Here is a 27079-nt window from a genome sequence, read left to right as displayed (position 1 = left end):
AATAGGCTTTTTCAAGATGCTGTCATTAAAATCTTATACCAAAATGTTAATTGAACATTATCAGATTCTTGCATGCCTGCATCTCTTTTCCTTTCTTAAAATTAAGCTTAGTAATATAAATGTTTCTCAAGCCAGCTAGCCAGTGCCTGGGAATACAGAACAGTTGTCTCTAGTGAATTTTCTCTGTTTTTCTTTCATTAATTAAATATTCGACATTGTAGCATCCTCATTTCTCACTTGTTTGAACTGGATCAGCTTCCATTCTCAGAACATTTCGTTGCACCAATTCATTCTAATCACACTGCTGCCTTGAGCGTGTATTTAATCGCATCCCTGGGAATAGAAGCTGCGTAGTTCTATCTACATGTGTTGTACATCCCCAAATTTCAGAACTTTGTTGTGGTTGTTTTGTTTTGTGGATTTTGTTTTGGTTTTTTTCACCTCCAGCCCATCCCTGGCTTTTTGTGTAAGCTTCCCATGCACCTGAACGTCATGGAGTGTATCTTGCTGTTCATCTCTAGTGAGATGCCAGCAGAGCAAGATTGTCTGACAAAGTACGTTTTTGTCTACTTATCAGTTTGTAACTTTTACCATTGATATAAAAATAACACAGTCCAATTAAAATCTTTGATTTACTGTAGTATATGCATCTTTCAGCCTCTCATTTAGTTCATGGGGTTGAAAAACCTCAATTTTTTCTTAGTATTGAACTGAATTCTTGTAAGTGATGAAAACCAGAAATGGTTCAGTTGGCATAAATACATCACATTAGCTGGAGTGTGTGACAGAAAATCATGCTCTGTGGGTGCAGTGTGCTTGTGGAGCTATTGTCATACGTGATTTAACAAATATTTGCATTTTCCAGCTTGGTTGCATTACAGCATCTTCTGAAGGGAGTTTGAGGTAAATGTGTTTAATGGCACTCAGGGTTCTTCTTACTTGAGCTGGTCATGTCTGGTGAGCTGCTGAAAGAGTTTTAGAATTTCTTTACAACGCCACTGGTATTTGAGTAAGCAAGTTTTTCTCCATGTGTGGTGATCTCATGTGCCCTTTATCCTCTTTATACTCTCCTGCTCCCCTGCTCTCTTTCTGTACTCTGGATGTGCAAGATGGCAAACGATCTGTCAAGTCTGGAGCTATGTGCGTGTGCTGGCCAGCCAGCAAAATGTCAAGTTGAATGTTGAATAGCAGAGTTGAGCCCATCTGACCTCAAGTGTGGGTGCTGCTGGTTTTTTCTCTTGGGAATTTAATTAAGTCTGAGATAAAAGACCAGCCTAGCACTCTTTATCATTTTGTCAAAATTTGCAAGTGCATATTAACTATGGGCAGAAAGAAGGGATAACAGACAGATGAGCTGCATTCAAATTATAAAAGAAATCCATTCTGCCCACAACCAATAACAAAAGCCCCCCCATCACCCCAAACCCCCAATATTAATATGTTTTCAGTAGTGAGTTCTTATATTAAAGATGTTTACTGCTGTAGTTCTTACTTTTCATCTGAGTTATTTAATGCTTATATGCTTCCAACAAATGGAATTAAAATTGTGTAACATGCACTCAGTTTTGGCAACAGTTCAAGAAAAATTCTTTTTGCCTTGGAAGGATTAAATTCTCTCTTAGTTGCTTTAAAATGTTCTGCTGGCCATGCTGCTTAATATAGTTACAACTGTGAATCCCTCCATGGTCCTGGGTTTGTTAAAGAATTTACTAAAGCCAGCAGTATCCAGAATTAGAGTATTTCAGGCTACTTATTTTAAAATAAGTCCCTAAGGGTCTTTGCAGTTACATTGTACTTAAGTGCTGCAAAAAAAATCGTTTGACACTCTGAGTTGGATCCTGTCTTACTGTTCCTATGAAATGAAGACTGTCAAGAAATGCCTGGGAAGAGCAGCTGGAGCTATGATAGAGGTAGGATTTTCTTTGTTATCCTCAAGTTTGAAGGCAAATAAGAAAAATCCATTCTTTAAAAGAATGGATTCATTCATGTTCAGTCTGTCCTTACTTATCATGTATTTTAAAACTGCTGTGCAAGCCCACAAGGAAATAATGGGAAGAACAGTCACAACTGAAGTTTTTACAGCCATGCTTATGTGCCCATTTATCTGTCTGTCCAGTCCTCTGCTCCAAATAACCTCTGCATTTCCTGATTGTCTCAGAACTACTCACATTCCTCTAAGCTTTGTGAGAAAAAAACATTTTCTCACAAAACTTCCAATGGAAGTTGAGGGTCCAAAGCAAGCTCCCAGACTGAGGAAAGGCAGGCAAAGCTGAGCTGTAATACACACTCTACATACTCTGCCTGGCAGCAGCTGCCAGTTAATCAATGCAAAAATAATTCGTTAATAACTGCAGTGTATGTGGTCTCTGGCTTGGGGAGAGTGTCTTAGAGGACATATTTTCATTATTTCCATTATTCATGGAACATCTTGTAGTGCTAAATGATATACAAGCAGCGGGAAGATGGAAAACTCGTCTCTGTTTGATCATGAACTGCAGAAACCTCCAGGGACTAATGAGTGTATTGCTGCTTCGTGCTCTCACCGCGGCCCAATGACAAACAGAACGTCCACAGCCAGATGCAGATGAGAAATCATCCCTCTGTACTCTCACTATCTTTGATCTGACATTACAATTAGGTAATTGCAAAGGGTGAGCAGTGTACGTGGGCACTCATGTGCGCATTCATACAAGGGTATCTCAGCTCTGGTACTTTTCTCTTTAATTTACAATCCACAGGAAACTGTGAGGGTGTCTTACTTCCATTAGTAACGTTATCATTGCTGTTATATTCTGGACAAATGCACTGTTTGTAGTGATATGAAATCTTTCCCCTGAGACTCTCCTGTTTAAATATCCTCCTTTTGTTTGAAATAAAAGACACTTTAAGCTTCATTTTTCCTTTACTTCTGCATCCTTCAGATGTAAAAGAATAAGATATCATATTAATTCTGCTTGTAGGAATTCATTCCACTCTCATGATCATAACTGCATTGTAAACTGTATGTGTTGGGGGGTGGGGGGTATCCTCCTTTGTTCTCTTTGTCACTGTGTACCAAATGGTTCTAGTCCCAGAGAATGGAACGTTATGCATACAATATTTTTATCACGCTATCTATAAAAGACAAGTCATGAAAACAATGCACCAGGAAGATACAAGATCAGAATAAGGGCCAGTTGTTTTACAGCAGCAGTGTGCTGCTATCCTACGCCTTTTAGGTCTGTTTTCCAGCTCTCCTACCACTTATGCTTCTGTTGAAAATGACCTAGGGAACAAACCCGTATGGTCAGCTCTGGATGATCAAAGCAGGAGAAATATCAAAGAAAAAGCAATGAGGACATGAGTTTAAAAGAGAAGGATGGAAAGAGGGAGGTACGGATAATGAGTTTCTTAACCTCATCTGCAAGCCCCAGTTTCAGATTTCTTTATACTGAGGAGTAGAAGTGGGCTATCAGCAATATGTGACTTTTACTGGAACAGTCTCTAGTGAGCTCAGATATCTCTCAGGAAAAATTTTCTACTTCTTTTGACAGATTTAGGATCAGATTTCTGTGGTGGCTGCTTGCCTCACCTGCAGGTTCCTACACACAGGCAGGCTCCTGGAGTCCCTGTGTGCTGCCAGTGGAGCCTGGACAGAGACTGATCTTGCCCCTCCACAGGTCGTGCTCTTCAACAGTTTCACAAATGAATGACTTGACACAGGACTGGAAGGCATGCTGGGGAACTTTGCAGATGATACAAAGCTGGGAGGAGCTGCTGAGTCCCCTGAAGGCAGGGAGGCCCTGCAGAGAGACCATAGCAAATCACAGGGCCGGGCAGTCACTGACCATGAGGTTCAGCAAGGAAAGGTGCCAGATTCTGCACCTGGATGGGACAGCCCTGGATGTATGGACAGACTGGGGAATGAGAGGCTGGAGAGCAGAGCCATGGAAAAGGACCTGGGACTCCTGGTCAGTGTCAAGTTGAACACGAACCAGCAGTGCCCTGGCAGCCAGGAGAGACATCGCTGTTCCGGGGACATCAGGCACACCATGGCCAGCCAGGCAAGGGAGGGGATTGTCCTGCTCTGCTCTGGGGCAGCCTCACCTTGAGTGCTGAGGGCAGTTTGGGTGCTATAATGTAAGAAAGACATTAAACTATTTGAGTGTCCAGAGGAGGGCACGAGGATGTTGAAGGGCCTTGAGGGGAAGCCGTGTGAGGAGGGGCTGAGGGCCCTGGGTCTGTTCAGCCTGGAGGAGACTGAGGGCAGAGCTCACTGCAGTCACAACTTCCTCGGGAGGGGAAGGGGAGCAGCAGGCACCGATCTCTGCTCTGTGGTGACAGTGACAGGACCTGAGGGAATGGCCTGAAGTTGTGCCGGGGGAGGTTTAGGTTGGCTATCAGGAAAAGGTTCCTCACCCAGAGGGTGTTTGGGCAGTGGAACAGCCCCCCAGGTCAGTGGTCACAGCACCAGCCTGACAGCTCAAGAAGTGTTCGGACAACAGTTGTGGGCACGTGGTGTGACTTTTGGAGATGGTCTTGTGCAGGGCCAGGAGTTTGATTTAATGATCTTTCTGGGTCCCTTCCACCTTGACATACTCTCTGATTCTGTGATTTCTTCTCAAAAAGAAACCGTGCAACAAATAAAAGGCATTTTCAGACGCTTTTGTCTCTTTATGTTGCTTGCTCTCCATTCATCTCTTGGTGCCTCATGCTTAATAGCCTTGCTAATAAAAAAAGAAAATCAATTTCACTTCACTAGATTTCCCAGAGAGATAGCAGAAAGTGTTATTGGTGAAATTTATTCTTGAAACTTTGTTATAAAAGAACTCCAGGCCTTACTGAGTGCAGCACCAAATACTTCTTTCAGGGGATCAAGGGCCATGCTGTGAGGTCCTTCTTCCTGTGACCCTCTGGTGCAAACATTCCATTTGAATTCAGCACATTTAGCATCTGCTAAATAGTTCATCAGAAGCACACAGTATTTCCCTGAGAAAAAGTGTTCTTTCTTGGTGCTGTAAAATGTCATAAAATTATAGCTAAGGCAGTGGTGTTTATCATGTTGTGTTACTCAATGTGCATTATGTAGGAGTTTAACTAGGACTTCAAGGAATGGGAAGAAGGTTTTTTTCCTTTGTTCCAGCCTTTCCTTGTTTAGTCACAATGTTATAAATGTACATCCAGTCGGTTTGATCTTTCCTGAAGCCTTGGGAAGCATGGTTTTAGGTTTCTCGGTTCAGTGATCTGCTTTTGTTCTGCACGGTGTCGGTGTTAAAAGCTTAGATGTTATAAAACAACACGTACAGCAGAACAGCACTTCCCATCCACCCCTGCTTACAGGGTGCTCTGGGAGTCTGTGCATGGCAAACTATGCTGTCCTCTCTTCAGTTTTTGAAACAGAACATTTTGATGGTCTCTCAGTATATTCTAAAGGGGTTTTACAGGTAAGAGCTCCATCCATCAACATGGAAAACGTTTTACAATTTATTAGTTCGGTGTGACATAGTTTATCAGAAAACACAGGGACTAATTTCTGTTGAAAATTTACATGTGAATACAAGATTCTAATCTAGATTACTTCCCATTCATTGTTTGGTGAATGCTATTCTGCCATAAAGACCATATAATTAAATTTTTAAACCTAGGACTCGGGAATCAGATATATGTTTAGAAGAGATTTAATCCAAAATCTGTAGAAATTGATTTGTCATGATGGAAGGGTGAGGAAAAATAGCAAAATCATGCTTAAGTTTTGTATTCATCTTCCTTACTGTATGTATTTACTGCTAGCTACTGCTTAGGGTTAAATATTTGCCCAAGGCAGTACAGTTTTCCGGCAGAATAGGTGACAAATTAAATGGCTTGTAAGATATGTTCTTTAAACGAGGCTCCATTATTTGAGTGGCACAGTCCTTCTCACCTTGAACTTTCGGAATTCAGAAATTTTTACTTATATCCACTTCTAGCTTGTGGTCATGTTAAGCAATAATACAGGCTATATATAACAACAGCAAGCTACTTCGATCTTTTTTTCTTCTCTCCCTTCTTGCAGCCCTCCAGGGTGTTGGAGTTTCCATAAGATGATGTATTCCTAGTTAGAATTTAAGTCTAGTGACTGGAAGTTCAAGGTTCGCATCTGCTCAGAATAATATTCCTGGACTATTGCCTATTAATTATTCTCTTACAAAAGCTTTGCAAGCAAGTATCACGGGTCAGGATGATTTAAACTTCCTTGAAATTAATCTAATTAATAGATAATTTTACCATTGTACTTTCAAAAAGATGATAAAGTTCAACAATAATGGACTCTACTATGGATTTTTTTATCTATTAATATCATTATAGATCAAATTTGGTGATCAAATTAAATCATAGATGGGTATTAAAAACCTTTGATGAAATAGTAATTTTTTAAAATCTCATTCCAGTACTGTTGTAATGTGCTGCTTAGGAGGAATGAATTAAATGAATCAAACTGAACTTATTCATTATTAGACAACAGCATAATAAAAAAAAGGAAAAAAAAATCAAATTTTGCTTTCTTAGTGGTGTTACTACCTTACCTGGTTTGATTCTTAGAGTAATTGACAAATTTTGAACTGCTTTGCATTTTGAATTTGTGGGCTATTATTGTATAATTTCTTTCCCTCTGATGCCATTTTTAATGGGCTTTTAGTTCAGCTTATTGAGCAAATAATTTACCCCTATATAATAGAATAACAACATTTTCCCCTAGTCAGCAGTGTTGCCTGCTGTGGTCTGCTTTTGCTGCAGGTAGCAAAGGGGATCTTTTAAGGTCTTCATTTTTTTCATGCTGCAGACTGGATTGTCTAACTTAGCTTGACTAATGTAGCATGACTGGGTTTGGGGGTTTTTTGCCTCACAGTTGGTTTGTCAAAACCTCTTTGATGCTGCTCCCTCCTTGGTCTCTGTGCAGTAAAATATATTCATTATTTTTCTATGTAATTAATATCACATATCTGTATTTATCCTGTGTTCAGGGAAGACAGAGGAAACTCAGAGAACTTCAACCAGTGCAGAGCTTTGCTGTAAGTTTTGGTGCTCTGGATCACCAAAGGGAAACACTTTGGGTGTACGAGAGAAGCTGTGTTACTTCTCCATTTCTGTGAGCGTCCAATAACAACAAGACAAGACAGATGTGAAAGATGAGCAGCAAATATCTTGCTGTACTTACTGTTATTTATCACCCCCAGTTTTATGATATCACAAAATCTCTTTTTCCTTTCACTTTAAAGGGTTGTGTCAGCTGCTGTCTCTTTGAGGTGACAGTAGGAGGCTTTTAGGAGATGACAGCTTTAGTATAGAAAGGCAGGAGGGTGAAATAAAATGTTTGTAACCCTGGTAGCTTACTTCATCCTCTAATGCTTTGTACCCTTCTTCTCTTCACTGGACAACATATGACAGGGGTGGTACAATCTTGGTCAAAATTTGAGAGGCTAAATAATTTGGTGTTAAAATTTCTCTTCTGTTTAAAACCATAATGAATGTAAAGTGACCTGGCTGTGGCAGGAGTTCTGTCATGGTACAGCTTGGGCACAGTGTGTTTCCTTGAGACACTTCAAAAGTAGTGAGGCTGACCGTTTGCAAAGGCTGACCGTTGCAAACTGTTTTCAAAGTAGTAGCTAAAGGCTTGAAATAGATTGAGGTGCTGTTTTCAAGACCCATTTCTGTAACTTCCCTGTCAGGAAGTGGAGAGTGCTTTCCAAAAATCCGACCCTTAGCCCAACAGCTCCTATTATTCTAGCTGCTGCAGCCTTTCTGTCCTGCCTGGCATGACAGATAATTTCTGAAAGTTGTTTTGTAAAAACAACTTCTGGAGGTCATTTGCCTCCTACAGCTGATACCAAAGTTGAAGTAACAGAGAACTCTATGGATGTTCTGTAATGTAAAAAAAAAATAAAAAATTACAAAAGTCAATTAGACAAGCCCTAGAAAAACAGGATCAAGCAACCATGGTGCTTGACATACTGACAGCTCATTAGCCAGAAGCAAATGACTTAGGACTCGTTATGGGCATGCTGATCACTCACAAAATTATCAGGAATCTAAATGAAATTGAACCATGAAATACCTTTAGTCAGGGAAGTTTTGTAGCTGAACACACAGAGTGAGATCCCTTTTGAAAGGTTGAGTTCACTACCTGTGGTCAAAGAGGATGACCTGAAAGCAGAAGAACAGAGGTTGAGAAGCTGATGTATCTGGAGAATGGGGGACCTATTTTCTGGAAGATTGAAGAGTTATGTTTAATTACCTTGGTAAATCCAGTTGAGAGAAGATATATCAAAGTCTGGTTCTGAGAATGGATAGGATCAATGAGATACATTACATGCAGTCTGTTGGTTAGAAAACTACTAATCTAGAGGTGGTTCATTTAAATTAGGACTTTCTAGGCAAATACTTCCAAAAAGGCAGTGCCCCCAGCAGCCCTCAAAAGCTCCTTCTTTCACCAGTGTTACAAATTCCAACTGTGCTTCCTTCATAGAGGGCACCTTGCACGGCCCAAGCGGAACAGTACTTAATACAACTCCAGTCAGAACATCTGGATCTCAGTACCAAAGTCTAAAAACTGTTATCAGGGCTGAGATACAGCAGCACATGACCATTACAGCAGCCACAGAGGCAGTGTTGTAACAGAGAAACAAAACCCAAAGAAAGACAGGAAAAAGGGGCATACACTCGCTGCTCTGCAGGGGACTCTGTTTCCAGAAAGAGAAAGGCTATACAGGAGGATAAAAAGAATTATTACGAGGTGAAAGACCATATTCTCAGAGGGAATTTAGAATGGAATTAGTCAACTAGGTAAAGGACTATGTATAAATGTAGAACAGTTAAGTACAAGATTCTTAAAAACAGTTATGAAAGGAGAAACTGATACAGAGGTTTGACTTAAATGGGAAGTCGGGGCATAGCTGCAAAAAGAAGGGATTAAAGAATTAAATATTGCAGTTCCTTAAGGAAAGTAAAAGGAAAATTTGACTATTTTTTTGTATTGTGGGATAGTAAGAAGCTGCTGAAGTAGAGTCACTATCTGGCAAAATGGGTGTGACATTTTGGAGGATTGGAGTACCTAAACATAGTCAGAGGGTATAAAATTAGTTGTGGTACTCAGTGAAGTAGTAGCTTTCAGACAAAAGGAAATGGAGGAAGACAGGCTAAAATTGGACCAGTGACATTTGTGGTGAATGCTGAATAACTAAGAATGAGAAATTGAAAATATCAGGATTTAATGTCTTGAAACATTAACATCTCAAATGGGATCTTGTAGGCATTAAGTTGTGAGAGTCCCAACAGACCTGAGGTTTCAACAAATTAAATCTATTTTCCAGCACTCTGGTATAAGTTAAGTGTGCAGAAGCAAGGAAATTGCAGATAAATATTCTGATTACTCACATATTCTGTTTTTTATTTAATGAAAAAAGTACAAAAAGATCTAACGAAAAAGGAAGGGCATCATTAATTTTGGCATCTAAAATCAAATGATAAATGATCAGCTGATTAGTGATGTGCACTTTGTTCTTTTAACTTCTTCAGTAATGTGTGAATGTCACATTGTATAACACTTAAAATGAATAAACCTGGAAATGAAATACATTAGGATGCATCTTTGTGTTCCTCCCCTGACTGGTGGACAACTTGTCTCCTTAATCTGTACAATGGTGTTAGTTTAAACAAACAGCATTATTTGTTGAGATTTATGGCTAGAAGATTTAGGGGTTCACTAAGAAAATCTTGAGCTGTTTTATTTTCAGAGCACTGGGATATATTTTATGACTTTTAGTGACTGGAACATGTAATAAACTCTCATAATTTGTAATGACTGTACAAACTACTACAGACCCAGGTATTCTGACAGAGAATGAGGGCACAATGAAAGATGGCCAGCAACATGTGGCCACAGGGCAGTGGGGTGTTATATCCTGTTCAAATTCCATCTTGTGTTGGTAATGGCTGCCTAACCAGCACTGGGATAAAGGTAGAGATAAAAACTGATAAAAGTGAAGACCTTAGAGAGGAAAAATGGAAAACACTGAAAACAGATGAAATAGTAAATGTAAGTAACATTTCTGCATTCATTATACATGCTTTTGAATATTGTAGAGTTGAAGTGTCTAGGATTTATTTTTAGAAGTAATTGAGTATGATTCTGCTTCTAAATGAACTTTAGGAAAACTCATCTTTGCCTAGTTACTTCCAAAGGGTCGTGGGGCATATTATTTAATCTCACCAGTGTCTCTGGCAGCTTCCCTGCTGGAAAGGAAAAAAAACCCTTCAGTAATCTCTTGAGACACTGGGATGACTTCATTAAGGTTTTGGTGGCCTTATTGTACTGCTTTAGACCAGATTGGTGTTTAAGATAATTGAAGATATATGGCCTCAGGGCTGTTAGTGTGTGGGAGAGTTTCATATCCTACAGCAGAAGGGTTGTGGGCAGAACCTGCTCCCTGCACCAGCTGCAAAAATGAAGATGAGAAGTTGTTGTTCATATCCAGGTCAAGGCATGCAGAGTTGGCACCTTAGGGAGTTCCACTGTGGCTGAAAGCTACAGAGACGCTACAGAGATGCAGTATTGGGTCCCACAGATGTCAGCAAGAACATTCACAAGCTGGCTTTGGTGACACCAGACTTGGCTCAAGTGGGAGTTGAGGGATCTCGAGTTTGCAAATTGAGTAACTCATACACAAAGGCCCTGGGAAAGAATTTTTAAAAAATTGTATTTTTTGTACTGTTTCTGTTCAAATTTAATTGTGCTTCTGGATTTCTCTTGCTCTCCTTTGAATCAATTAGAGATATCTTTATATGAAGGAGGGACAGAATTCCACAGTTGGCTTTGTTTGGTGCTAGCAGCTGGATATGCTGTCATAGAACAAAGTACCTGGACAGCAAATTATGTCTTTATTACACAAAAATTAAACTCAATTTGAATGTTTTGAGGGTTTGTGCTACTTTTGTTTGTTTCTTGCATGCAGTAGAATGTGGATGCAGGGAACCAGGGGTTTGAAATAATTTCTGACACATGACACAGTCTCTCTATGTTTGATGGACTGAAGGATGGAAAGCTGTGCTATGTGACCAATTGTGTTGCATTTCTTCTGTCAAAATGTTCTAGACCAGCTCTAATAAAGTGGCTAGGAGTGGTTTCTTTTAAGTTTAAGAAAGCCACAAATAGGATATATTTGCATTTCCACATGTAACACTTTTAGTTTCTAATATAGAATCATGTACAAATGTGTTTTTATCTAAGCTTTATTAGACAGAGATTGATAATCTTCTGTATGAATTTTTCATGGGTTTTTTCTTGTGCATGTGCTGGTTCAGTGATGCATTTTCATATGAAATACATAAAGCTTTTTTAAGCAAAAATAAAAGCACAGAAAATCCAAATCAGTTCAATTACACTTGCAGATTAAAATAAAGCTGTAATATATATCTATTGTATTGAAATGCTAACTCTATGAATTTTTGATCTGCTTTAAAAATGTAAAACTTGGATTTGATTAGATTAGCTGTGGAGTAATCTACACTGAATAAATCTGTCTTCCTTTCATGTGATTTGTCAGTGTTTGTAGTGGGTTTGTACACACAGCTTTCACCATTATTTTCCAGGCAATAAAAGCAGCCATGCAGAAAAGCCACCCATAAATGTCAGAAAACAGAGATATTTTGTTGCATTCCAAGGGCTTTGAAGGTCAAGTTCAATTCAGTTAGCTCACCCAGCGTGAGAGGAGGGTGATACGATGATGGAATGTGTGTTTGGGTAGGATATATATGTTACTGTCCCTGTACTATTCTATCAGGGTAACAGATCAGTGGGAGATTAAACTTTACTGCTTGGAAGAATTTCTTTTGGAAAACTATCAATTTTTATGATTTTCTCCAGCTTCTATTGAGATGCTGTGCAGAAATAATGAATCCAAAGAATTTACAGCTTTCATCACAATGGAGATTGACTCCTGATTGTGGTTTTTGGGTGCTGTTCCACTGCAGGTATCCCATTCAACTGTATGTATTCACAAAATAAGTCTCAGATCATGGATTTTATTGTAAACATGAAATTGTATTTTGCCTCCTTCTAATGAAAAGATGTTATATATAAATGGTTTCCTAATTCCTAGAAGTGAGAGATCAGCACAAAAGGCAAAGGTTTCCCACTCCAAGGAATCTGTTCTGCCAAGTTCCACTGCAGCTCAGTGCTTTGTGGCTACGTTCCCCTGCCATGCCCCACGTGTTTTTTTTTCTTTTTATAAAGAGAAGACATGATCAATAAAGCTCATAATTAAATTGAAGGCACTACCTTGATCAGTGCTTTTATTGAGTTTCAGTGCCCTGATTTAAAGAGCTCCCCAGTCAACGGAGGGATATGTGATCAACTGCTTGAGCAGTATGTGAGCAGTCGTGTTTTGTAACTGCAATGCTGCATATTCTTTGCTATCTGGAGAGTCTCCTCTGTGGTGGTTTCTGATAACCTCTTGCTCATGTTATCTAAGCACGAATAATGAATAGACTCCTACCTGTAGAAGGAATACAATTGTATTAAATGGGCAAGAAATTTTGTTTAACTTCCTGCTGCTTTGTAACATCTTCCCATGATTGCATGAACAGAAGTGAGTAAAGCAGGGTCAGATCACACTTCTCTTTCAGAAAAGAAATCTCTCTGCCAGAAATGTACAAGTCATTTGCCCCTCTGTGATGGTACCGACACTGCATTGCTCAGTGCAGCCCCTCCTAAAAAAAGGATGTAAAATGCAGTCCTGCCTCCTATTTTTAATTGGGATCATGAAATAGTTGGATGTGCTGCTAGGAACATGCAGTGTTTAATGCAGTTGATCTGCATCCTAGATGAAAAGCTGTGTTCTGTAGTGCTGTGATAATAACATGGTTGTTAATGTTTCCAATAAAAGTGTCTGGCTGAGTTCTGCCTGCCTTCATCCAAACACACCCCTTAAATCCCCTCCCTCTTCCATGTGTGTCCTGTGGCATATTGTTCTTGTGCTGGAACATGCACTCCTTGGAATGGACCCTATCATGACCATCCCAGCAAATCCCACATCCTCCATGTGCCTCCATTTGCTCAAAGATTTGGTGCCCTGAAGGTTTGTAAGTTTTGTAAGCCACAGGAATAAAGTCTTTTCTCAGAGAGGACTCTGCCATGCAGGTGTCCTGATTTTGGGGTTATTTTTTGTTTCCCCAACCCCTTTTTCTAACCTTCCAAAAAAGGAAACAGCATGCAGAACAGAGCAAGAACTAAGCTGGGAAGGTGTTTTTTCCCCTCACTGAAAGCAGCATGCTCCCAGCTATATGGCAGAAAATTTCAAATTCCCATTACAAAACAGCTGATCTCAGCCCAGACTTCTCTGTAATTAGGTCGTGCTTTTTATTGGCTATAAATGGTTACTGCTATTGGAATGTTACTCAGCGTGCCAGAGGCAGACAATTCTTGGAGACATTGAATAATACATTTTGCTTTTCTGGTGACATATGTGTCAGTTACCTATGGATGAAGTAGGCTGGAACAGGTTTATCCAAAGTAAACAGGGAGATTGCCATGTCTGATGGAAAACAGATGAACTGCCAAAAGAATTTAGAGCCCAAGGTTCCCTTGTTTTGTGTGAAAGGCCATCCATAGAGGCTGCTCTTGCCTCCTGCCAATCCAGGACAACATTCCTCAGCTGTGCTGGAGAGTCTTTTGGTCAAATGTAAAAGAAAAAAAAAGAAAACTGAAAAAAAGAGAAGAGACTACAGAAGATCCCCTGCAGCCTGGTTGAAGTGCATCATCTCTGCTTAAGAGCAGCTTCTTTCTAATTCACAGTTACCCTCCTGGTTTTGTTTTGGCTTTTTGTTTTGTTTGTTTGTTCGGTTGGTTGTTTTTCTGTGTTTTTGTTTTTTTTTTAAAGTAGACCAGTGTGTAAAAACTTCTTTTTCTTCTGTCTGAACTTGGGCCTTTGCCTGATGGTAGAGCTGTCTATCACTTGAATATTTTTATATTTCAGAATAAAGCTAGCCTTTCATTCAGCCAGACCTTAAAGAACCCATATGGCTAAACAGGTTTTGCATCCCTGCCTCTGGAACAAGGCATTCACCTGCTCTGTGTTAGGGTGCCCTGGCTGGCTGAAGGTGCAAGAATAAAATCCATAATGATCCCCTGCTTCTGTTTTTCTTTTCATGCTTGTGAACAGCAGCTGCATTGCACAGACTGGCAGAGAGAACATCCAGAGGAACTTTCCAGAAATGCTGTCCTCCCAAAGAATAGTGTGGGATGAAGCTGGTGTGAAGGGCCAGAGCAAGAGTCCTGCCAAGTAACAGGCTGGGCAAGATCTCCTTTACCTTCCAGTGTTAAAGGGCTTCTAGAAGCAACCAGAGGCATGGTGTTACTTTGTAAATTTCAAGCCCAGCATGGCAGTCAGGGATCTTTACAGAAAAAAATTCAGTGGAGAAAGTCTGGGGTTGTCCAGATGGTGGTAGGCAATTGCAATTCATTTGTGTGAATTTCTGGTTATGCAGTTTTTGCTCTGTAGCATAAACTTTCCCCCACAGGCAGAAGTGAGCTGCAGGCAAGTAAAGGTTTCCAGCAAAAGGCATTTTCTTCACAGATGTGCAGCCTTGGGAGTGTGGGGTTGTTACAACATTTTATTTACTTTCATTTCTTCTGCCTCTGGGCTGCTGTCAAGTGTTTAATTTTATTTGTCTGATTATTTTCTTTCTTCTCTACAAGTTAGTACTTCCAGAGGTTACATCCCAGTGTAGTATTTACTAAACATATAGGTATGTGATTAACATCCATTCCTCCTGCTGCATACCAATCACACTAATGATTTTACTGCTGCAAGCAAAAATTGAATTTATCTCACTTTCACTTCAGAAGCCATCACATTACCTTTTCTGTGAGTTTTTGAAACAAGAAATTGAGTATTTCTGGTATTTCATGTAAAATAGCAAAGAAATTCAAAAGACTTTTAAAACTTTTAATACTACATCTTTTTTCAAATGTAAAGATCTGCTGACCAGAAGCCTGCCAGTATTTTATTGTCTTCTAAGAATCTTGACGTATTTGTGGAGCTTTTTGTTGTTTTTGTTTTTCTACTGGTTATGCATTTTTCAGTCTGTTTCTGGTTGAATGAATCAACTTTTTGAAAGGGATTTTAACGAAAATGTTGGCAGCTATAGAGTGCCTTTCAGAATGTTTGTGAAAATCCCTCAGTTACAGACTCAGTCTCAGGATGCTGCCGATCATGAATCTTTATATATTTCTATAGAGGAGAAAGAGAGGTCATCTAATTGAGGTATATCTGGCAGGATAAGAGTTAATACTCACTTATGGGTGATTTTTTTTTTTTTCTTTGAACTTTTCTCAGCAGGTGAAAAATAGCTACAATCAGGTGCTACTTCAATAAGTAGTAACAACCAACTGCCAGGTTGAAAGATCACAAATTCTTGTAGCAGCAGTTCTATTATAGGGAAGCGTATGTCAGCCTGTGTGTGTCGGAAAGCTTGCCAAGGTATTGATAAGAAGAGCTGGGCAATAATCCAGCTCCAGAAAAAAAATAAAAATTAAAAATCACCATTTGAGAGCTGTGCTGCAGTGGCTTTTCTTTTTTTCTCCTTTTTAATATTACTTTATCATGCAGAGACTACATTAGTGTTTATATAATATGCATCTACAGTTACTGATGGAGTTCACCCTAGTTGTGAAGGACATCAGTGAATCAGTAACTGGAGTTTTAGATTAAATATTCTTAGCAGATCTTATAGAATGAAAAATCAACAACCTTATTTAAAGTGTGCTTTGCTGCCATGGGGATTTTATGGGGATAGATCTTTTAAATTACTGGACAGCTTTCAGCTGCACTATAAAATCAAGTAGCAGACTAGCCAAAGGCATGCCCTGCTCAGAAGTTTAGGTTGTTTTGGTGGTACTGTGACCTTGTGGTGCGTGACACTGGGGCTGTGCTAATGGTATTTGTGCCTGGTGGAGTGGGGCTGTTTGCACAGGGAAGCCTGGGCCAGGAGTAGGCTGCTGAAGGAGGTACAGCTCCTTCAGCTTTGAGTAAGCATGAAATGAATAGTGGGAACTATAGGATATGGGGAGCTCAAGGTGCTGGAAAGTCTGAAGGGATAAGAATATCTCCAGACAAATAAATGCTCCTTCTTATCAGGCTTCAGTTTAGGGCAAGAGGGAATAGTGACATAAAATAATTCCTGAAATCTGGCAATGCTTGGCAATTTGGAGGGCTCAGAATCACTGGGGCTTTTCAAATGTAGTAGCTTCTTATGCATGATAGCATATGGAAGGCCGTCAAAATACTTCAACAGTTACTCCTTGAAACTTGGAAGTTCTTCACCTTACATAATTTCATATTATTACCTAAATAAATGTGCTCTTTCTGATGAGAATGCTGTATGTAATAAAGCTGTGCAGTTACCTGAGACTAATAAAAGGAGTTTACATATAGGAGGATTATCTCTTATATAAGGTTTTTAATACAGACTGCTGCTGTTACATCAATTATTTAGACTGTGCCGATTAATGTTTTGTTCATTGCTCAGGTCTTACCCCACCCAGTAAGCCTGAACCCACTCTGCACAGCTGTGGCTTTAATGAAAGATATGGTTGAATATCTATGAATTGCTATGAGCCTGGACACACCACCTGTGAATTGTGAACCATCGTGAAAACTGAATTATGTAACAAGTTTTTAATAAATGACAACAACACAAGAGCTACAATGAGCTGTGTTTTGAGAGCCCTTGAGCTGCCTTAGCCATAGAAAAGGCCAGAACTCCTGCAGAGAAGGCATGCAAGAAGTAATGTGTCTTATATTCATGTTTGCTTAAACACCACAGTTCTCAAACACAGTCCTGGTTCAGGGTACCTTCTTATGAGAAACTCTTTTCAGGATAAAACTCACATGTTTCTTTCATTGTAACTACCTATTTTTAGGTATGCTGCATATCTTACGTTTCCTTCTTCATCACTGAACTTCATTTTTGCTCTTATTTCTCAGCTTCCTGGCTGCTTACATTCCAGTTTAGCAAATGTCTGTTTCCAGAACAGAAATAATAAAAAAAGATGTTGCTTTAATCCTAATTTTACTGGGTTTTGAACCCAAACCAGATCTTACAGGTGATATAACCCCTACCAGCTTTGTTCTTCTCTTCTGAGAGAGAAACACTGACAGCAATCTCCTGTGGAGTCTTTGAACATATTCAGGTTAACTTTCACATCTGGAAGAGAAGAAAGTAAATCTTCAGCTACTGATTTTATGCAAATGATGTTTGACATGTGACTATTTCTAGAAGGATCTTTGCTATATAGTCTTATTCTCTTTGCAAACTTCTAGGACCCCTGCTTGATTGTCTGTCTCTTCAGCAGCCCTGTTAGAGGGATTTTCAGGACAAAAGAAATAGCTGGAAGGCATGTCTTTTTCCAATAGTGGTGAAATCGGTAAGGTATACTGAACTAGAGTGCTGAAAGAATTTCATTTAATGCTCTGTTGTAATAGCAAGTAGCTTTTAAATGGGATGCTCTAGACTATAAAAGAGAAAATTAAATAAAACTATTTTTTACATATAGTGGTCTACAAAATGAAACAAATTCAGTAAGTGTAGCCATTATTGTTTTCAATTGGTATTATGCTTGAGTAAAAACTGAAACCCTACATCAGTCCTGTAATGAAAGTAGTATGATGTGAGGGGATATTAAAAAAGTGTCGAGTTACTCCCTGTGCCTGTAAAGGTAGGTATTGTGAAAATAATACAATATTGCTGCATATTGTGTCAGCTGAGTGACACAAAGCCCTCACATAAGTGTTTACCTTTCATTTGTCCTTCCAAGCTCGGTGCTGCCATGTATCTATAAAATAAAAGAAAGAATGAGTACTGAAGAAAATCAATTTATGAAAAAAAAGGCTTATTTGCAATTACTGTTTGGGGCATGGTTCCTAGGGTTCTTTACTGGAATCTTTCATAATACTATGTTCAACTTTGTCTTTTAATAAATTCAGGCATGCACTTGTGATAGAAACAATAAGCCTGAAAAACAAAATAGTTCTAGAATGAAAGCTTAGAAGTTGAGTAAAAAATCTTCTTCTGTTGAGTTCTTTGTGATCTTAGGGAAGTTGATTTCAACCTCAGTTTATGCACCTGTGAAATGGGTTTTTACTGTGAAACTCACTAGGAAGGGGATTTATTCCTGCTTGTGAAGTGGTTTGATAGTCTCTGCCATATAATACATGCCAAGTGGCAGGGTGCTGTGCTTTGGCTAGAGAGTAGAATAAAGATACTTAGTACAGATCTCAGTAAAATTTATAACTTAAGAAATTATCTTCCCATGCTGAAAATATTTCCTTCCTCCCGCCCTCCTAGACAACTGTATACAACACAAAAAATGTTTGTGTCTTATTATTCTGTCAGGCATTATTGAACTATAAAAAAAGGATCTTGTCATCTCACACTTCTTAACAGATTATGAAAGAAAAATGACTAAAACTTGTTCAGACTGTCAAGTTTCTGCCAAACTGAAACTAATGAATCACCCTGGCACTGGTAATTAGCCAAAACTAGATGATATGAAGCATATAAATCGTGCTAGGGACCGTGTTGCCATATACATATATTTACACCCCTGAAAGTAGTTATTGTTTTATTCCCATGAAGTTTTTAATTAAATTCTATCCAGCAGAGTAGTATGACACTCCTGTTTTTATTTCAATTCTTACTTTAACAACCTAGATATAAATTGAATGTGATTCATGCCTACTAGTTATTGATTTTGATATACATGCTAGACAGAATGAGCTTGGTGTCTGAGAAATAACCAACACCAGAAGTGGGATGATGCTGTTTTGGGGATCAAATAAAAAGAATTAGAAGAAACTGTTTAGTCCTAGTGAGTGCTTTTGGCCCATTGGGGTCTCTTGTATTGCAGTTCATGTACTCTGATCTCAAGTTTTTCATCTTCTACCACTTTTTATTTTCTTTTCCAAACTGGGAATGGACCCATAGGTAGATTTAGTCTCATTAACAGAAGGTAAATTCCTTCACTCTTCTACTATAGGATCCTGTATTCCTTTTTGTATGTATGAGAAAGGAAATTTTGTTCTTGCCACTGCCATCTAGGCTGATCAGGTACTATAGTGACTGAAATAAAATGTAACAAAAACTAATATACCATGCAAGTCATCCAGCTAAGAAACACTTTAACATATGTCTTACTGTGTACTCCTCACTGAGTATGTGAAAAATGGGAAACATTTAAAAGATGTTTATAACTGAATATACATTTCTTATGCAAATGTTATCAATATCAAAATGTCTACATTAGATTAGCTAAAAAAAAAAAAAGGATTGATTGAGATTTATGCATGGGGTATGTCCATATTAGAGAAACATTTCTTTTGTTAAGAGACAATTTGCATTCCTGAGAACTGAAAATTAAGAAGGAATAAGATTTGTTTCTCTGCAGACTTACTAATTAGTGTTGGTTTAGCTCTCCCAAAGGGTGGGATGTGTGAGTATTTAAAATGTTGATGCAGACAAATTTTGAGAAAAATTACAATTTGGTATTCATCCCTGTTTATAGCTTCAGACTTTCCTGTCATATCCTAATGACATGTAGAACTTATGGATTCTCAAATGCTAAATTTTAGGTTTTATCAGAGGACCAATAATGAAATCCATTTATCTACAGTAAAGGAGATTTTACAAGAACCAGTCAATGACAAATAGCATCTGGGTTTGATTGTTTTGTTTGTTTTTTTAATGAGCAGGTAAAGAACATAGGGATTTAAGGGAATCTAATTACTTTTAGAAGGGCCCTGTAGAATACTCATGGCCACTGAGCAGACATTTTACTTGGTGCTTTAAGAGGGCTAAAATTATGAAAAGTATGTGTTTTGGTGTTTTTCAGTATTTTTACAGTGAAATTTATGGAGCCACTGAAATTCCAGTTTGCAGTATTCTTTCCCGCAGAGAATGCCGATTGGATCTCATGCCTTCAACAAATATTCAGCATGGGAGCTGAATACTTAATACTTAATACTTAATACTTAATACAAAAGTCCTTTGTACAAGTTGATAAATAAACATTGTGTTTGCATATGGCTAGATTTTTTTTTCCAAAACAATTTCAATAGATGCCTTAATTCTGTTCTGTTGTAAAAATTCCTTTCTCTCATTTGAATGATCTTGTTAGTGCAGATTCTTACTGGCTAACAAACACACAGAGAAAAAATCTTTGCTGTTTTCATTTTCAAACAATATTTTCTTACATAAAAAAATGAAAGGCCACAATTCTTCTTTCATCTGGTAGTACAGTGCATTTTAAGACAAGAAATACAAAATCAGGTGGCTTCCTAGTGAAGGCCAGGAAATTTAGCTACACAGTCTGAATTCTTCTCAGGGCAAGGGCTGTTTAGAACAACTCCTTGTGAGAAGCACATAAAGCTGATTGCACTGTTTTCAAGTTCAGAACAGATCTGCACCAAAAAAGGAAGTAAAAGGTGATATTCAATACACCAGGAAGATAGAATATGTGTAAATCAGGTAGTTGCATCATACAAGCAGTCTTGCTTCCTGCTGTGGATGTTTTGATTGAAACATGCTCATGTAGTGGAATGAGACTCTAGATTCCCCTTTAAATATTTGCAGTATTTTAATTCTGGTTTGTAATAAATAATACGCCTAATCCATGCTCCCTCTCATTGCCTTATGATTATCACTTGCACTGCACATCTTGGCTGCTCTTAGCACTTACAAGGCTCTGATATATAGCTAAATGTTTCTGACTCCATCTGCTACAAAGAGAAGTGACACAGAAGTGCTCCCCAGCCATTTTATTGCAATTTAATGTAAATCTGTTATAATGCAGATGATGAAAAGTGCAGTGGCTTCCATGAATTCTGAAAGCTGCGATTGGGTTGTGGCTGCTGCGCTGCCCTCTGAAGATTTGCTGGGTTTAATTTTACATTGCACAGCCATTAGCTGACTGAGGTTCCTCACTGAATCATGCTGCCAAAATACTTCTTCATCCTCCTCTTCCTTTTCTCCTCACAGTGACCTCATTCACCCAAGTTTTCCAACCCAGTCTCTCATTGCTTTTATCTTATAAATTGGAACCTCCCAGTACGTCAGAACACAGAGCCATGCAATTGACCCCTGCAATGGATTATTTTGTTAACTCTTGTTTGTGGGAATATCATAACATCCCTTCCAATTTGCTCGTTGTGATTCTCACTGTTGTTCAAGGAACAGATTTGTCTTACCTGGTTGCAATAGGAGCTTGCCTTTCCCACAGCATCATGTGTGATCTTACTGCCATCGTGTAAAATAAGTGGTGTTAAATGTGTTCTGTGCTGCTTAGTTGGTGGAATTTGTAGATGGGAATTGGGGTGGTCAGATTCTGTCATCCAGCATTAACTTATGTATAGGCCCTTAGGCAAATGATTTTTTTCCCACTGTATTTTTTGTAAATGTTACTGTTTAGAATGATAGAATTACCTTCAGTAGAGTAATTAAACTGTGGCAAATCAGGTAAACCTAGAATGTAATTAAAGTACAGTAAAAACTCCTGTAAATGATAATTGTGTCATTCCCTCAGGGAGCAGGTGAAAATAATCTTTTTGATAGAGTATCATATCTAGAATCTTTACACATGCCAAATGACATGTTTATCCTTATGTAATTTGTCTAGAAGTAATTGACTACAGTATTTTAAAAAATAGCTAAAAATAAGGAGAACATCCTGTTTTCTTACAAGTTTTTCACCTGCAGACTGGGGAGTTACCCAGGGAAAGATTTTTTTTGTGATTACATTCACCAGTCCAACTGCCTGGATGGGGTAGAGGTGAAAGGGAAGCACTAATTAGACACAGACTTCAGATTGGTTGAATTGTTAACAGTGGAGGTCATCTTGTTCAAAATAATAATGCCTTACTTTGTAAATTCATGAACCTGGGAGTAAGGCAGAAAGTGGTGCTGACTTCACCAACAATATATTCTAAAGTATTTAAAGTTAGAGCATGAATTCTGTTGCATGGAATGATCTGTAGTGATGGTAATCTTCCCAGCAAACTTTGTGTGGCATTTTCCTTTTGTGTATTGTCCCTAGAAAAGTGATGATTTTGAGCAAAGACTTTGGTGTGGATGTTTACATAAAATCTTTATTCCAAATGCAAATAAAATTTGAAGTGGATAGATTTTTTATGAACCTTAAAAAAAAGGCTCTTTTTTTATGTGTGTGTGCAAAACTGACTCATTTGCAACCAGTTCTAAAAGAAACTCTGCAAACCTCTGAAATGCAAATTTATTGAAATGAAACAATCCAGTCACCTGAGTCCTTCTGCTCCTGCAGCAAGGTGAATACCAGAGGAATAATTTCACCTAAAGCTTTCTCAAGTGTTTTTCCTTCATCCTCCAATTGAAGATATGTATTTTTTTATTAAAACTGACTCTCAATTTTAATAATTTATTTCCTTTCTTCTTTTCATTACAGAGAAAGTCCATTGTTGCTGTGAGTTTCATTGCTGCATTCCTCTGTCTGATCATCGTTCGTCTCACAAATGAAGTAACTTTCCCTTTGATCCTAAACTGCTTTGGACAAACCAGAGTCAAGTGGATCCCATTTTCTAATGGCCAAAGGCAGCCTCTGAAAACTCATTATGGATATATAAATGTAAAAACACAAGAGGTAAGACCTGCTTTTAACAGCCTGGCAAAATGGACCAGTAGATTTCTTTTCTCCAGTCACATCTAATGCTTTTTTACAACCTGCCCAGTGTGAAAACTGAACAAGAGTGTTTCTGAGAAAAGTGGCTATTTTAGAAGTCTGCTGCCACTTAGATGACCTTTGAAATTTTAAAAATTTCTGTCATGTCTGCAGTGGAGAGAGCAGTGAACTGGCCTCAAAATGACCCTTGATTGAGTGAAAACTTGCTTATACAAACAAGAAAATCTTTCAGATTAATTTCAATCCTTCAATCACTCTAATGCAAAAATAAATTTTCTTGTGTTTGTTGTAATAAGGTCCTAAAAATGTTTCATTTTGCCTGGGCTGCCCGAAGAAGAAGTAGCTTATTTTTGTTTGTATGGGCATGAAAGAGGAAAAGGGAGTGATTTGTGAAATGAGCATATGTGAGTCTAGTAAATGTTTAAAGCTAGAGGTTTACTGGATTTTTCTGGAAGTATTGCATTAATATTTGATAACTAATTCAAAGCTAGGTATGTGTTTGCATTCTGTACTTTAAATACATAAATAAATCTAATTAAATTAATTTAATTAAATAAAAATACTTGCTGTGTGATAAAAATACTTGTCTGATGAAATTAAGTTTTACAGGGACTCCTGCCTTAAAGTGCCTTAGTTATCCAAATTTCTAGAGCCACTGTTGGGTTTTGGTGGTGGTGATGATGCATTTTCTTCAGGTTTTTCCTCTCTCTTTGTAATATTTTTAAAATGGAAACTTTCAAAAATAAGGTAACATAAAAAATGAACTCTTTCTATAGTTTGTGATCAGTTATAGCACTGTCAATCATGAAAAATACTATCAGACTTTCAATAACTGTTAGTTATTTTTTTCTATAAAATTGCAGTTATTAATGAGTGAAATTCATTCACAGAACAGTTTTTATAGAGAATGAAAATGCTTTCCCACTTTATTATATTTAGTCCTGTAAGTGAATTGGACTAGCCAGTTATTATCCTACCTTTAGGGGGTTAAATATGAAAGTCAGAATGACAGAGGGGCAGTTTTTAGGAGGCAGCTTCTTTTAAACATTTATAGCTTTTAATCATTGCTCCTGTAAGATGCAGCACTATTTTGGAGGCCAAAGTACATTATCTATGAAGCAGAAAAAGGACAAGCACCTGAAAGGAGAAATGTTCCCATGTGAATCATAGTCCCAGGGAAAGGAATGGGAGGTGCTGTTGAGCTCAGAAGGGTTAAGGCTCCATGCAGCATCTTCATCCCTCTAGAAATGAGAGGGCAGCGTGTTCTGCATGTCCCTGGGCTGTTGGCACCGTGGCAGGCGTGGAATCTGAATGAGGCAGAGCTGCCACGGTCACCTGATCGCTATCGGTCTGAACTGATAACTGAGAGCAGAGGAGCATGCTAATCTGTTTTTATTCACCACTGCCTTCATCAGAGGTTAGAAGTAGTTTGTGAGGGCCTTAATTCATTCTTAAATTTGATAACACGCTTGGAAGTTCTAACAGTAAATGGAAATGAATGTCCTGAAAGCTGGTGACCGGTATAGATTCGTAAGACATTTGTCTCAATTTAGCTCAGGTCATGAAGGACTCCTTAAACTTAGTAATTTTAGTTGTTTTCCCTGTTGTATTTGCAGATTACATTAATATTTGCTAATTAAAATGATAATGAAGAACCTGAACATGGCTTGCTTATTGTAAATGCACTGATTTTTGACTTAATTATTCCCTGTGCGAGGGAACTTTTGTTGTGATGCTCATGTGAAAAGCTTTTACACAGCTCATGTTCCTAACTCACACTCATAGCTTTTTCAGACTGTGATTTTTAGAACACATTTTGCTTTGTCAAATAAGCATTTGTATACTATTTGTATTAATATAGCCAGAAAATCTCAGTTATTAATTTCTTTATTGAATCAAATACATTAATTTTCTGCTCATTTCATAAAATTAAGATATTTTCTTTTTTTTTTTTTTGCGCTGCTATGGTATGTAAGATAAGCAGAAAAGTCTACTCTGTGAAACAAGCTAATGCCCCAAACAGATGTGGCCAATTTTTTTGCAAGATGGGACACATGATGTCTCATTATGGACCAAATGGTGTAAGGAAACAATACCACAAGGAATTATCAGAAAATAAAGTGATGGAAGGGAAGATAGGAGATAAGGCTTTTAAAGATGTGAATTTTGGCTTTTTCTCTTTTCAGATTCTGTAAGGGAATCTTTTCACACCTGTTGAATGTGCTCATGTTCTAGAGTGTCCTTTGAATCCTGTCACCCCACTGGTGTCTCCTCCTGTTCCTCAGCCATTTCTAACATCCTTCTTCTTTTCTTCACATTTGTTCTCTGTTCTCCTTTACCTGTTCATCTCAGGCTGTGCTCCAAGGTCTGGCTGCATGCCAAGTCCTTAGTGTGCTTAAATACTTAAATGTACAAGGTCAACAAACCAGAGGAGTTAGGGTAATTTGCCACCAACCCAATCAGTCATCTGAAGTGACAGGGAAGCTAGAAAATCTGGAATGAGGTACTTCTCTGCCTTTCCTGTCTCTATATTGCGTGTTTACTTTCTTAAGAAAAGGGAAAACCAAACCAAAAAAGCCCTCAAACTTTTCCATATCAATAAAAGCTTAAGTTAGGAGGAGCTGTTTTTTTTGGGGTAAGGCTGAGTGGGATGAGACTTGAAAAATCTTATGATATGATGGAAAATCAATTACTTGGTTAAAGTGGTAGTTATCAATCATTTGTATTAAAAAAGATCGGGAAATATGATGATATGAACATTAGTGTTTATCTCAAGTAAAAAACAATGATGTGGCTGTTATTAGGTATGATCAGAATAATGCTGTAAGGACATTTTTCAAGGCTGTTGTGTATTTGACTTGACACTGTAATATTGTGGAATTTTTATTATTAAAAAGTCTGAAAAAAATTAAGATTACTAAAACCAGATTATATTGGAGTATTTAATATAAAATGCAAAGAGAGACATAACTTAATCTGCAATTAAGGCTGTACATAATACAGGGTTGTTGCTATGGTTTCCTTGATTTGTAGCCATAGCAACAGCTTTGGAAAAGCTGTCTTTATGTACAGTAAATATATTAGATTTGAAATACAAATAGATGTGAAGTGTTGTATATACTGGGCCATTATGTCTAGGCACATTTTAGTTTTACGTTGGAGATATTTCTAAAATAGAGGATTTTTCACCTAGAAAATTTGCATCCAGAGCCCACCCTCACTCCCCTTGGTAGGAGAGGATCTTGTAGTAGCCTCCCATGATGTGATCTCTTTCCCCTTTTCAATATCCACATCCGAGGTGACTCCCTGAGATTTGTGGGAAACCATGCCTGTCTGTTTTGCAGTATTGCTGTCTCGCTCAATACATGAATTTTGACCTTTCTGTGAGAAGGAGGTGTATGAACAAGATGACCTTTCTTTCCCTTATTTCCTCCACTTTGTGCCTAAGGATTTTTGGTGAGAGGTCCCATGAAATCTGTCTTTAGGAAATGTCATGCCTATCATGTGTTAGTTATTTTTATCCTATTCCTGGTGATATTTTTTTCCATAGAAAATATTAATTAGATACAACTCCACAGGGGTTACCCAATTGAAACCTATTGAAACCCCCCATCCACGTCAAGCTGATGTAGTGACTCTTTTTGTATATCAAAAATGGGGAAGCAGATAAAAAGAAGCAGGTAGAGAAAATATAACCTTCCTCCTTCTTTCATACCACTCCTACTCCACAAAGAGTTCTGGCAAAATTAATGAACATCATGTATTTAAATTGCAGCATTATGACATCAATTTAAAATCCATTAGCAGTTTGAAACTTTATGCTAGGCAAGTCTAATAGTGTTCTTGGATATTTGATTGTGCTTCCTGAAAGGTGAATATTGAATAGATTTTTACTCTACCATCAGTATTAAAATAATATAGCATTTTCCTTCATACGTAAAATCTGAAATATAGCTGCAATAACACTTGAAGCATAATTATAAAAGTGTATTCAAGTACTGAACAAAGATTAAAACTGTTCTTGGAAAAGGGTAAGTTCTGAGATGACCTAAAATCCCTACATTAAACTGCAACTGTGAGATCTAATGGCTTCCTCTGAAATGAATTCCGAGGGAGCAAAGAGCCTTTGTGTCGTGAACATTGAAGAATCTTGCATTACAGTGATGAGCCCTAGATAAAAAGAATGTGCATTGTAGCACTTAAGACTTTTCAAAAATCCTGTCATAACAGAAAAGCTCATCAGTACTGTATTGATATTGAAGAATAACATTTGGATCATATTATCCCATACCATTTTGTCCCTAACCTGAACAGACCTGGGTACAAGCATTAATTGCTCACCACTTGTGGCACACACAG

General features: G+C 38.1%; 1 protein-coding gene across 1 annotated transcript in view; it reads left to right on the top strand.

Annotated features, from left to right (window-relative positions):
• The window catches only part of ST6GALNAC3 (ST6 N-acetylgalactosaminide alpha-2,6-sialyltransferase 3), a 217933-nt gene that overhangs the window by 78270 nt on the left and 112584 nt on the right, over positions 1-27079 (top strand). The window contains exon 2 of the mRNA XM_023932599.2: positions 22487-22681. Within this exon, the coding sequence (XP_023788367.1) occupies positions 22487-22681 (195 nt within the window). The remainder of the gene's footprint in view (positions 1-22486; positions 22682-27079) is intronic.

This window comes from Cyanistes caeruleus, chromosome 9, assembly GCF_971803275.1.
Source record: "Cyanistes caeruleus chromosome 9, bCyaCae1.hap1.1, whole genome shotgun sequence".
NCBI classification, from domain to species: Eukaryota; Metazoa; Chordata; class Aves; order Passeriformes; family Paridae; genus Cyanistes; species Cyanistes caeruleus.
Note: the sequence above shows the minus strand (reverse complement) of the source record. Positions and strands in the feature narration are given on the sequence as shown.